The sequence below is a fragment of the Psittacula echo genome (assembly GCF_963264785.1).
Source record: "Psittacula echo genome assembly, chromosome: 4".
Lineage (NCBI taxonomy): Eukaryota > Metazoa > Chordata > Aves > Psittaciformes > Psittacidae > Psittacula > Psittacula echo.
In genome coordinates this window covers 64,505,625-64,520,195 of record NC_137738.1, presented here as the reverse complement: position 1 = coordinate 64,520,195, position 14,571 = coordinate 64,505,625, and the positions used below count along the sequence as shown (strand labels likewise).

The following is a 14,571-nucleotide window of genomic DNA, read 5'->3' as shown; positions in this document are numbered from 1 at the left end:
GCTTTGATCCTCCGTTGGGATCTTCCAGCGCAGAGCCCAGACCCAGGGAAGAAGTTAACAGATCTCTGCATTAAGTTAATGCTACTCTGCATGGAGACAGAAGTGCTACTAATTCTTTATGTGAAATGGGGCCCATACATACTGTATATGTTAATGGCAAGCTGTAAAAGCTCTGTGTGTTGAAAACCAGATTTTAGATCTGCTGACCTGTGGCAGCTCCCCTAGTGGGGAGCCACAAATTCATACTGCTGCATTTTTGTACTGGATTAAATTCTGGATCTAGACTACGTGATCAGAGACAAAAGGGAATAAAAAGTTCACAGGCGTGAATACCTGTCATCATGTGGTGAAATGACTAGCAGCCTCTGTTCAAGAGAGGCTCAAGCCCAGAATAATAGGAGAACAATATGAACTGGCAGAAATATATGGGAAACTTGGAAGGTGCCTACACGCACAATGGCTTTTCAGCAAGCCAGTGCTACTGGTCTCACTCTGAGCCCTTTAAAATGAAAACAGTTTAATTTAATAATAAAAAAATACAACTGTAAGAGGAAGCGACAGCTGCCGCAAGTAAATTTCAATAAGGGCAGTTCCCCGCTGATAACAATTGACACATTTCCACTCATTTCAGCCTGACTATGTGGATTAACATTGCCTGAAAATCTGACCCAATGTTTTGAGAGGTACAAGGTAATGCAGGTATGGAAGACATTGCTAATTACAAGGGTGTGGAAGAAGGGGAATCACTGAGGAAAAAAAAGTCAGTAAAAGGAAAAATATTTTAAGTCTACTAAACAAAGAGAAAATCTGTCAGTATTTTGGTGTCCTTGAATTGAGGAAGTTCTAACAATGCTTCTGTCACGAATGACCAGAGTTCTGATACAGTGAGTAACATGGCAAAAAAGTGCCCTTGTGCCACACCTGACAGTAACAGAACATCCTATTACCTGAGGGGATGTACCATGCATTGCTAGGGCAGATATAACCCTTTTCAGATGGCAAGTGGTAATTTTTCTTGGTGATGGTCACTGTACACAAATTTGTGAGAACATTGTAAACTCAGTGTTCTTACGCAGGCTTATACCATGTCTTTTATTTATAGGTAGAAAGGCATTCATCTAAAGTACACTATAAGAGCTGTATTAAATAAAATAAAATGGAAAGATAACTGACAGTTAAGGGAGTTGCAGATATTTTGCCTCTGGTGTAAAGTTTTAAGAACTTCTTTAAAAAGACAAAGAAAACAGAGATTTTCAGTACCAGATGTCTAGGAAGATCCCATTTGGATTTGAGCTACTTAAATTTGCAATCATGTATTTATACATCTAACAGAGCTTCTGTTTCCCCTAGAATCTGAAAATTAACTAGCTTTGTAGCATCTTTCTTGATCTGCCACCCGTGCCCTGAGGATTAGAGACTCCACCTGAGCTTGTTTTACAAGCATAACAGAAAAAATTAATCTCTGCTGGCAGCGATCCCACTGGGATACTGATGAATAATGATATCCCTCTCTTGCTGCCCTCTCAGTCCACTAGAAAAGCCACTTTAACCCAGCAACGTGGAAACCGCTGAAACCATTCCAGCTGTGGATTAGCAGGCAGTCAAGCATCCATCTGTTCTGTGTGAATCAAGAGAAAGCAAACATATATCCTTATAGCTAAAGAAGTATTAAAAATTAGCATCTTATGACTGCATATAGTAAATATTAAGACAGTCATATGCAAAAGAAAAATAATCTATTATCTACACCTCATGGTATTTACAGTTGCTTGCTGCCTTAAGCAAATGATAAAACAGTTGCAATTAATCTCATTAATCTACAGAACATGCTGCATTCAATGTCTTAATATGTTTAAGATAAAGTTTCTTTATATTGTATGTATCAGTTCTACCTAATAATATTTTGTAAGTAGGCATGCATTCACACACTAAATAAATATAAGTCAACACAGTAGCATGCCTTCACCTTGACAGAGAAGCATTTAAGAGACCTGTTGTGGGAAGGATTTTAGCCATTTTCTCACCCTCTAAGGTGAAAAGAGTGGCCTTGAGATATTTTCTCTTTCTGAAAAATAGTAGTTTGAATAATCTCTGCTGGCTTGCTAGTCTTTTCCACTGGAAGACAGAAAAAAAAGGCAGTGGGAAATTGTCATGTGGGCAATCCAGTCAAACTGGTAATGCCTGATTTGGCTTTTCCATGGGAAATAGGACAAGGATCTAGTATAAATTAAGGAAAACTGTATTTGAGCATCATCTCAGATACTTAGAAAAGTGCATAATCTAACAGTTTTCATAGAAAAAAAATTCAATATTTTGCCATCTGCCTGGCCCACATTCATTAAGCTGCAGAGGTGAAGAAAATCTGCAAAAGTTTGTTCTTTAAAAGAAAGTTTAATATGCTGTACGAAATTTACAAATATATATAGTAACTTTTTCAGATGCTAAGAAAAGTTTTAGCCTTCTGGTAACAAAAATCTCTCTGCAATTTCTTCTAGCATTATAGGTAGCATGAGCTACCTAAATGTGAAATAAAACACTTTGTAAATACTGGGCAAATAATAGAAGAAACCGGTTTCTTAATAATTCATCTGTGATAATATATAACATCAAGCCTTAAAATAAAATTCAACCTTCTGAAGCCAGCCAGGTTACCTCAGCAAAAATAAACAAAAAGAATGAGACAAAGAAAGAATCTAAATGTAAATCGAAAAATACAAGTGTCAGATACTTCATTAAGGACTGATCAGTAATCCTCTTATATCCTTTTTAAAAAAAAATACTATGCTAAAGGAATATGCTGGGTATCAATCTTGCATGATGTAATTATTTAAGACAAACCAATCCTTATTGTGAAATTTCTGTTCCAATCAGAAAACAACATCCAAAATGCCATCCTCTGACTTAACAGTTTTACAAGTCTGAGCAATAACTTCTTTGTTGACAGAGAAAAACATCTGTGTGCCTTTAAACAGCGCGCAGTAAGGCTGAGTTGGTGTCACTAAGTGAACTGAATCCTGTGAAGACAAATTCATCAGCAAGATAATTGTAATTGCTATAATTTACAGGACAATAGTATAATTCTATCAAAAGCAAAGCAGTAACTGGAAAGCAGTGAAGACAAAAGAACTGCAGGCTGCAGAGGGCCTAAATTTGCCTATCGGGCTTTAATTACAAATCAGGAGGAATAAAGTAGGTAGAACTTGCATCACCTTGATAAAGGCACACTGAGCTTGTAAGACTGCCTTCTGGAGTACTTCGGGCATGAGAACCCACAGTCATTTATCAAAGCAGCATTGCATACTATAAAATGTGCAGCTTTACCTTAATAGATGCGGTTTATAGCAACACAAACATTATTTCAACAAATATACCGTATATCTGAAAATACGGCCATATGACATGACTGATGAAAAAACCCATTTCATTTTCAATATGATTAATTTGCAAAGCATTGGCTGCATGTGCATAGTTTGAAATCTCACATGATGATGGCTACAGTTATAACTGCCAAGTAAGCGGGAAGTAAAAGACTTTTGTTCTAAAACAAACAAAGAATCAAAGGGTATGCGGATGAATTGCCTGCAGTTTTAAGCAGTCAGCTAAACCAAGCTTGCTATCACTGAACTTTCTTCTAGCATATATACCATGGACAAGCATTGATTTGGTACAAATGGCAGCCAATGTTCACATCTGTAAGTACAAGACCAGGACAGTAGTCCTATATGCCCCAGCAGGAGCAAGGGTAATAGCTTCCTGGGTCATCAGACTAGTTTGGTACAAATGAGTGTTTTGCTGCTATAACTGTATCTGTAGTTCCTATGAAAGGAATTTCTTTCAGCTGTTTGAAATGGGGATATACCGAGGCTATTGGCTTCCACTGCCACAGCTATACACACTTTCAGACGTTTTCCCCTTGGACCTTGCACTGCAATCAAAACAGGCTAGGAAAAAGAAAAAAACAAAATAAATAAATAAAAAAAAATTTAAAGACACCATCTTATTTAAAAGACAACAGTTCTTGTCTTATGGCCTACCTTGTGGGAAACACTTGTTAGAATCCTTCAACTTTAAAATCGGTTCTATTTTAACTTGCCTGAGTATTGAATCAGATTTTTAAGCTGGCAAGTAATGACAACTGAAGTAATGAAGCTGGGTAAGACCGGAGAGAAAATAAAGGAGATCTGTTAATCAGAGATTAGAAAGTCATGTGTGTTGGAGATGGGAAGGTTTTACATTTTCTGGTTTTGAACGCAATTCTTCCTTATTGATGTCACAAAAAAGAAAGAGTTATGCTATGTTCAATTAGCTGCCAGTGGTGGGCATTGTCATCTCTTTTTGCCAACTGATTGTGCTTTTCTAGATATGAAGCTTTTAAACTAAAATTCAAACAATCATTTGGAAAAAGAAAAGTAAAAAATAATTGTGTCATGATGTTAGAAAAAAGCTACTATATTCAAGTGCTACGGCAACATTCAAAACTGCTCCATCTACTGGGACTAAAGAAAAGAGAAGACAAATTTAATGTGTGAGTATTCATATGCATAAGTTCTCTTTCTGCTAAGTACAAGATACTTTGAATATACTGGACATATATGATGACATTCAGATGCTATTAAAATTCATTGTAGCATTTTGGTTTATTTTCATGAAGCCAAACATAATTTTCAAATTTAAACTATTTTATAAAACACACTACGATACTATCTAGATGTTTCCAAGTAGGAACTGAATCAGAAATGTTTCAAAATATTAAAATCCAGAGAATATAAGCTTTATAAAAATTAAGTAAATGATCCTGGAAATGCTTGTCTTCAGGATGGAATTTATGCGCTGAACAGTCCTAGGTAGCAGTCATGTTCACATTGTTAAGAATGCACAGTATCTGTGAAATCAAATATGTAAGTGCTTTAAAGGTTAGCATGTAACATAATTGCTTTTCATCTGTGATAAAGTTTACATAATAAGTTATTTCTATTCTTGACACTGAAACAAACAAATATAGTCTTGCTGAACTTCCATGCTTTGAAGAAAATCATAGTCACATCTTTTTTGTAAATTTAAACTAGAAAAATCACTGACTTAGGAGGAGTGATCTCATTTTTTTCTGAAATGGCTATAGAACAGAAAATCAGTTTTATATATCTTAAAAAAACCAAAATCAATGTTTCTGCCCTGGCTTGCAGAGAAAATATTCCACAAAACAGCTCACATTAGCTTGTTCTTGGGCTATTTTTGTAATTGGATGTGCCAATGATGATGAACAGAAAGTAAAGCTATAGGTTAAGTCATCTAGAATCTCAGAGTACAAATGCCTAACAGGTAATGAAAGACAGATAAAGCATTAACAACTTTACTCTTCTGTTACCTACGTATCTGGGATGGAGAGTGCCTGTTTCATGAAACTCCTTCTACATTTCTGTGATTCCAGCAATGCCAGATATTCTGCTGAGTTCCAAAATACTTAGTCTAATACAAGCCAGTGTAACAAAACCATGTCAATTATCAGATAGAAATATAGGGAGGAGGTATGTGGATACCAAACTTATAAGCCCCTGTTTGTATCACAGAAAGATGGAGAGATATATATATATAACACAAATACCATATATTTCTGTTCCTAAGCTCCCCAGTAAGAAAGGAACCCATCTCTCACAACCAGTTTACATGAAAGACAGCAGTAGGCACATGAAAACCAACCAGTTCTCTCTTGTAGGTAGAATTCAAAAACAGAAATAAGGAACAACATGCACATAAAACAAGGGATGAAAGATGGTAATGTTCTCCACTTCACTGTCTGGTATGAACAGATATGAGAAAGTATTTGCTCTGTAAATATTAACCAGATAATCAGGTAAATGTAGTAACAAATCACCCAAAATCATAACACTAGTGGACCTAGACATCTCAGTCCTGATCAACCATCAACAGATCTCCTTTCCTCAAGGTACAAACCTGCATTTGATTTTTGAAAACATTTGTTGTGACTGCTGCTTTAGTACAGAAAATGACAAAAATTACCCCCAAGTATCAGTTTTGTCTGGTTTTTTTTTTTTTTTTTTTTTTTTTTTTTGTTGTTGTTGTTGTTGTTTGTTTTGGGTTTTTGTTTGTTTGTTTTTAATCTCTGCACCTAACTTTCAGAATAAAAGTAAACAATCTTTATGTACCTCAGGGAAATCCAGCCTGTCAGTAATAATTCATGAACGCTTTCACATCAATAATACTTAATGCATGAAGCACCATAACAGTGAATAAGCTCATTTGGATTACTACTGTCTGAAGCATGGTTAGGAAAATTTTAAAGAAAGCTATGGAAAAGCATCGAGCATTTTCTCTAAGAAAAACCACAGGTCCACTAGCACAAGTCAGTTACAAAAGTAAATGAATCTGAACTTCACCTGCTAACTGCAAACCCAAACCAGATTAAATATCTTGAGCACGGATTTACTGAGAGGAGAACGGAAAGCATGAGAGGATTGTACCCTACCTATTTATATCACTTATTATGGTATACCTCCACCATGACTATGAGCCTGTTCCCATATGTCATGTTCCTGTTCATGTTATGGATACTTCAACCCTTAAACCTTACCGAAAAAGAAAAATCATTTGATCTTGCAAAATGCTGACAGATGATCAAATGAAAAGACAAAGTAAAAATGGAGAAGAGAACAGATACTGGAGAAGACTATGAACGGTCTTCTAAGTGAAAACAAATCTTGCTATCAACTGACTTATTTGAGAAACCCATGAGCACCAGAAACAGGATGACTTAAAACTACTTTTTCACGAGTTGCAAAGATTCCTTAATAACTCTTTGGTGAATGATCCTGAACCCTGAATGCTCCCATCAGCATGGCAAAATACCAATCTGAAACTCAAAATCTCTTAATCAAACTCAGATTCAAAACCCTGAATATGATTATAAATTTCTGAATTCTTGAATGCAATCTTGAGTTTTTCCTGGTTTTGTTTTAAAGTAACTCTTGCTCTTTTCAATGTACACATTGACAATTTAGTAAAAACTTGAATATATCCCATTTCAGATCCACAGGATCAGTATTTTCTTTGTTACAATTGTACACTTGTGCCTTCTTTATATGTACCAGCCAACTTGTAGATGTCTAAAGGTTTCCAGAATTATGAACAATGCCAAAAAAAAAAAAAAAAAAAAAAAGACCTACATGTCACATCTACAAAATCCTGCAAATCTACTTGAGAAATGGTTTGGACGCTTATTCTTAAGTAACACAGTCCAAAATTCAAAACTTTAAAACTGAATGATTAGCAGAATAATCACAATTATAATCATGTTTTGCAATGATAACAGGCCTTTTTGTTCTATAGGTACAGCTTTCAGTTCCAGCATCATTAAGAGATTCTTCAAATTACTTTTTAAATATCCTTTTCCCTAAGGATTTTCACTTATACCTAATTAGACTACTTACCCCATGCCATGTAATTCCCTATTGCCAAAACTGCTAAATGCTTCAATAAGAAGGAGGAGGGCACCAGTAGAGCAAGGCAGATGTAATGTCATTGGTTAACAATAGAGGTGTGAAGCAACTGCTGTAATTATAAAACTCATTAATTCACAGTGTTTAGGACAAAAAAAAAAAAAAAAAATCCTTGGCAGTAACTCTGTTGAAATGGCAAGTCTTTTCCACACTACATCGGATTGAAAAAAAACTGCCTTTCAATTTACACCTTCAACAAGACAGAATAGTAATTCCACTACTAATTATGAAAATCGACATCTGCATAAAAAAGTAAGGAAAAACTGACAGGTATAATGGCATCCAGCGTTCATAAATCCTTTTCATCTTTCAAATTGACACATGGCACATTTTGACCCTAATCAATTTTATTTTTAGTCTAATTCCTCTTAAGACTCCAAATGGACAACTTCCAAGACTATATGTATTTCCAGGAAAAAAGAAAAATCAAACAAAGAAAAAAGACAGAAAAATAGAACTAAAGAAAGACTAATAATTTTTTAATTTTGCAATCTCTGCCCAACAGTAGGGTCCTATGTTTTGTCTACAACAGAAATATTTGCCATTTACCTTTGTGCTTCATGGATGCAAGTTGTTCAAATAGATGAACATAGAAGCTAGGCCACACTAGCTTCTGCTGCCATCTTCCATATGCTGCTCACTAGCTTAGGCAGCATCATGAAATGTTCCCTATCTCTGCTAACACTGTTTTCAAACTTTCCCTGTCCAAATTTGTGTGGGAAAAAAAAAAACCCTGAAGTTTCCAGGTGGAGAAAATTTTCTCTAGGGAAAAGAGATTTTAAAGAGATGGCAGCTACAGTAAAGCTGTCACCTTGAAAACTCAACATTATATTATTTAACTTCTGTTCACTAGTGGTTATTTCTTCCTAAAACTTCAATTACCTTACATAAAGTATATATAGGAATTGTGGTTGATTGCCATTTTGAATTCAGCCAAATACATTGAATTTTATTTCATATAATTTGCAATGTTTTCTAACAACAGGACAAGAGATATTGCAGGGTCAGTGATAGCAATTCCCCTGTTTAGGCTGTCTAACACTTTCCATTATAAAAGATTACTGTGGCCTTTATTTCTGAGCCATAACACTCCGAATGTTTGCAGCAGGCGATTTAAATTTATCAGAAAGAAAGTCTCTGTACTAGAAAAGTGGCTTTCCTAGTGTCATAAAACACTGATCTGGTTTTGCGGAGATTCAAACTGTTGAATAGCATTGTTTTTATTTTTCTTCTTGTATCTCCCCTCAGGGAAGTTGTGGTTGTATGTCAAAGCAATAGATAGTATAAAAGTAATATACATAAATACTGCAAGATAGGACTCTGCACTTTTAAGTTAACACTTGGAAATCAGAATATTACAGAATTTGGGCCACTTATATAATGTATATATTATAACAGTGACTATCGTCATGAATGGGCAGAAATAAGTTTTCCTGGGTAATATTAAGGAACTTCTTGCTTTTAATAAGTGCATACAAATGAAGTAACACTATTTTGAAAAAGAAGATTTTGCAGATATAATTACTTAAGTACTTAAAAAATGCAGTAAAACCTAATTCTTTTATGACGGGAATATAATACTATCACACTGCATTATACACGGTTTCTCCAGATTTGTACCCTAAAATCTGTTGCCTTGTATTGCACTTCTCCATTAAACAGTCATTAGACAAACTATATAGCATTATTACAGGTTATGACCTCAGGGATCATGAGGTCGCTGGGAGGAGGAAAAGAAGGCATTTTAGGAAACAAGTCTTCCCCATATGCCTTCTCCACTTTTTAAAGCTGCTGTATCTTCCAGATTGTCCCAGTGCAAAGTACAAAGTCGTGGTACAGATTTAGGATGTTGATATGCAGTTATTATTCTGGCATTTTAGAATTATACCTAACTTACTTACAGAAAAACAAATACAAGATTTGTATAGACCCTGAAAACGATAAAGGGACATAAGAGAAAAATATATTTTGATGTATGGTTTAGATGAAACTCTTGAAACAACAAAAATGATTCATTTGTATTGCTCGAAACAAACAAAAAGAAATTACAGATCAGGAAGAAAGGCTTTTCTTAATTTTAGGGTGTTTTTCATACACTTGTGTCTTTTAAGAGTCATGAGTTATGTTTCTGTTCAGAAAATATCAGCACTTACTGTTAGAATTAGGAGCAATTCTTCAATGTTGCTTTCAGGTTTCAACTGATCTTTGAACATTCCAATAGTTGGATGCTTCAAATAGTAATAGGAAGCAATGCGGCCATATGTCAGAGGTTCAATGCTGCAATTATCCTGTTGGAAGAGGAATAAAATACACACGGTTCCTACATAATTCAATATAAATGGTTCCTACAAAACTGTAAAATATTTTAAGACTACTTTATAAGAGAGAACAGCAAAAAATGATTTAGCATCATAATTTAGCTGCAACCCCAATTAAGATCAATTTCCAATGTAAGTCTTACAAATAGCTCCATAGATTAATATCTCAAATTAGAAGCATGTATCTTGCTGTTCAGAACTTCTAGAAGCATGTATCTTACTGATTTTTGTAAGGCACAGATTACTCTTACCTCCCCAATTTCAATACAGTAGGAGCATTCCAAATCAAAGAGGGATTTCTCAACAAGGCTTGAGAGGTACTTATTCATAGTGTCATGGCTCACATCATCCAAGTTATAGTAACTAAATTGAAAACAGATGCATTACATGAATACTTTTTATACTCTGAAGATTTTTAACAATAATGCCTTGTAGGAAAACCCACAATGCTGCTGTAATACACACACATACTTGGAACAGCAAATATCCACATTAAACAATTAAACACAAAACTATTCCCTTATATAGTCTAATAAGAAATTCATGATTCCTAAATGGTTTGTGGGAGTAACCAACATAATGCAAGCATGTACATATGGAAAGATGGAAATTTGTCTGTCTATTAATAGAAAAGTTGATACAAACAGAACTGGACTGACTATATTTTGTTAGTGGGAAAATTTTCCTGACTGCATACGTGTATTTTCCTGATCATATATGTATGAAAGTGAAAAAGCAACGCTAACACAAGTAACAGCATTTTAACTTCAAGCGAAAGGAAGAAAACCAAGGATTGCAACTGTTCTTACATCCTGTAACTCTGAAAATAAAACCTAGGCATATAGTGACATCTGTTGAAAAAGTAATCTTATACCAATCCAAATGTTGGTGTTGTGTTGTTTTATTCTCAAAGTTAAAATGGCAAAAAAAGAAAAAAGGGAACAGGGTATTTGTCAATATGGCTACTTCACATGTTCATTTTCAGGTAAAAATTGTTTAGGTAAACTATATATAGTAGCAATAGTTTTCAGTTATCTATATGAAGGAAAAAATGTTTATAAGTGTGCCAAAATGTATTGTTATGCCAGCATATAAAAAAGACCCAGTGATTGAAGTTTGCATTCCTTAACTGTAGAACTTAAGCTGTATTAAGATTCTTACTCACACAAACTAACGCAATTTCAGGGAGAGGTTTTCCCCAAAAAATTCCAGATAAACACGTAGCTAGAACTTGTGCCCTAGATTCAACAAAGGCATCAATTCGGAAAGTAACAATTACGTTCAATGAGCAGCAGAGAAAAACTGAGCATGCTCAGAAAGTTTAAAAATTCTGAATTTAGGCTGAGCAATTAAATCATACATTTTCAAAGTGGAATTCAAACAAACAAACAAACAAAAAAAGATTTATCAAAACGTTACAAAGCACAGTAAAAAAGGCTGTCTCTGCTCATTTAATTCTGTAAAATACTATTGCACAAATAGACTACTGGGATTGCTTCAATGATGAAAGAAGCTCCTTTGTTCATGCTGGCTGCTTTACTAGAATTTCCTAGTTATGATGTACTCAGCATCCCCACTGGAAACAATACCATATGCAGTAATGGAAAGTAGGTTCCTTCGGTGTTATTTTCTGCAGGTGAACAACAAGCTGCAAAACAGTGTGCTGAGACTCATTTTAGCTGATCTTACATAGTTATGGCTGAGTTAGTCTTTTTAACTCCCTTTACTGCCAATGGAGAGAAATGTGCACATGCAGGATGCTATTCATCTGAAGTATTTTATATATCTGCTTTAGGATGAGTTGAAATGTAATCATGGCCAAAACCCCCCAAAACTTTAGGAAATCAGTTCAGTTGTTGATGCTATATTTGGGCAGATGAATCCCATTCTCTGATTTAAGCTCTATTTCGATTACTGTAAAGCTGCTGTTAACAAATTTCAAAAGATGGAATTGTGGTCTTATATAGTACAACCATCCTTTCTTGTCTATTAATGGCATCTGATTTGCATTATTGTTTACTCAAGCAGAGTTTTAAACATTTATATTTTTGAACAGAAATAGAATAACTGAAAAAAGCTTGCGCTTAGCAGTGCAGTCATTTCCAGATTTTTTTCCTTTTCATTAATCCCAAATTATGGGGTTAATTCTCTGACGCTTTGAACATTCACTTAGAATTGGGTGAGGTTGGAGTAACACACTATTACCATAAGAAAGGAATTAAAAAATAAATCTGTTCTGATAGCAGAAAATAGCTACATTAGACAACAATAAAGTGTATGTATATATATATATGGCAGTGGAGTATTCACCTCTGTAATAGTATAGTGTATACAGGTTCATGCTGAGATGATATCAAATATTTAAAACATAGCTAGTGTCCAAAACCAAACTTAAACAAATGAAATATTTATATTGATTAAAAGTTTTACATGGTAGACAGCCATACACTATCAGACTTCTGTGAAGAAAACATTTGTAGCAGAAATACTCTAACACTGTTTTCAATGCAACTTAATTTTAATGAGCCCCCCTTTAAATTTACTGAAGTAATACAGTAATGATAAAAAATGGACAATATTTCCATCTGCACATTTTATCTGCCTGACATCTTCTCATGGAACACATTGAGATTCTGTTTATAACCACAAATTACTTTGTAAAATTTTGTTTACATTCTGAAAATAATTGAGCAAATTAACTACGTAAGTTGTTTCAGGATGTGAAAAGATTTTCTATTTTATATAGTGAAACCAATAATTATTCATTAGTATTTTCCTCCAAATCGAATATAACGGTACTGAAATGATTCTAATTAAAGCACTTTGTTGTCACGGTATTCAGACTTTCACCATAGCATTTCAGCATTGTCATTTGCAGTATCACAACACAGATGATGAATACTGATAAAACAAAGAAAATGGGCAATAAACAAATCCTTTTTTGAGCTTGTAGTTTAAGACAGTTTAATTCAAACACATTTTATCTTGTGTTCACCCTAATTTACAGTATTTTACACTGAAGCCATAATCATAAAAGGCATTATAATGCCTTTTGAAAATTATGTGAATTTTGAATTTGCTGATTTTTGGTATTTTTTTGTCAGAGGAGTAAATATCTAGCTTCCTAGTGAAAATAAAGTAATGCAAAGAAAAAACTTAAATGGTCTGTAATCTTGAATGAAGTGGTACCAGAGTATTTTAACTACTATCTATAATGGGGTAAATATAATTTTAAGCACACCCACAGGAGATTCTTGGTCACTCAGCACATTTTGTCCTAATAAAAATGCAAAGCCATTCATCTAGAAAGACCATGCTAAAATCATCAGCGAAAACAGAGTATCATGACACTAGATAGTATTTTGAAATGCATAAATACAAGTTGAATTTTGCATGTTGGTATACTCCAAGTATAAAAGCTGCACTGTGTGTGAGTTCCTCTATGAAGCTATATTACCTAACTATTTAATTACAGATAAAGAATAAAAACAATGCAGTTTCATGCTCACTGCATTGAATCATCTAGTCATTATTTTCCCTTTGCTATAAACAGACAGCCTACCTTTTTATCAGCACACCATTTCATTTATTTCACAGTGAAGCCCAGTTCCACAATAATTGACTTGTCAGAAGCTCTAATTTATGAGGCTGGGCTCTGTAAGCCTTCTCCTATATTGGACTCAACCTGCACACAAGCAGGGTTGAATATTTACAATGCTGTTAACAGGTGCTGAATTGTTTAATGATTCTAATAGCCAGAAGCGTACTGAGAAAGCCAGCGGGATCACAATTACAGGCTGTTTGAACACAACAATTACTCGTCCCCTGAGAGGTGTGAAAGTCAAAGGCAGTTTTATCCTAACAGCATCTAGCACATGGGCTAGACAGGCTAACTTCTATTAGTAGTCCACTGGGAAAAAGCAATAACAAACCCCTAGGAATCATAAAAATTTACAAAGTATGTAAAATTTAAACAATCAAAAACTGAAGGAAATTTTTATTGTCTTTTAAATAATATATTTAAAATCCTAACCCTTGTAGAGCTTAGCAAGAACAACAAACCATGAAACACGAACTTATTTCTCTAATCTAAGAAAGTGTGGAATTTCATCAGCTGAGAAAGACAGAGAGACGTGCAGGAACATAAAATGTAGATGAAGTTACACAAAACATTTAGGATTTAATGTGAATGGTGGCAATCATTTCCTGTTTAGCTTATGTAAACCTGACCTGAGATCTCTCTGGGAAATTTTTCATCAGCCTTGAAATGGTCCTGCTATAACTGTCAATGCTGTGAAGTCATTTGTTACAGCACCATGTTTTTTATGTTCAGATTATACGGTAGTAATAGTGACACACATAATGAAAGTTGGTGTCAGAGTCAGCCAAAAATATTAAAAGAAAAAACTTGTTAGCTTGAAGGCCTTTTGTAACAAATGCACAAAAAGACCAATCTATAGTATTTACTCGATAGGAACAAAGCGTGTTTTCTGAGATTTTACAGTTCTGAAAGCAGAATTTTGTTATGAACAATTATGGCGGAAGCACGGATAGCAATTTTTATAAATCACTTTACTGCAGTCATCAATTGTGTTTGCTTTCATCGGCTTGTGGCCTCCAGCAGCTGCCATCTTCAAATGGCACCATGGAAATGGCACTGAGTATATGATACAACTGATGGACCTTCATAGCCAGAGAGCTATGAATCAATGTACCAACTCACTTCAGTTGTTAGGCCA

The 14,571-nt window shown here is 34.6% G+C and overlaps 1 protein-coding gene across 3 annotated transcripts in view; it reads right to left on the bottom strand.

The window, feature by feature from the left end:
• The window catches only part of ASCC3 (activating signal cointegrator 1 complex subunit 3), a 282,281-nt gene that overhangs the window by 31,045 nt on the left and 236,665 nt on the right, over positions 1-14,571 (bottom strand). The window contains exons 35-37 of one of the 3 annotated variants that reach the window (XM_080615419.1): positions 10,084-10,195; positions 9,668-9,802; positions 3,506-3,941 (exon numbers count right to left, since the gene is read on the bottom strand). In XM_080615419.1, coding sequence (XP_080471545.1) covers positions 3,762-3,941; positions 9,668-9,802; positions 10,084-10,195 — 427 coding nt within the window. In that variant the 3' untranslated portion in view covers positions 3,506-3,761. Of the gene's footprint in view, positions 1-3,505; positions 3,942-9,667; positions 9,803-10,083; positions 10,196-14,571 lie in introns of those variants that run through there. The other 2 variants (XM_080615418.1, XR_013956598.1) reach the window with 2 other exon arrangements.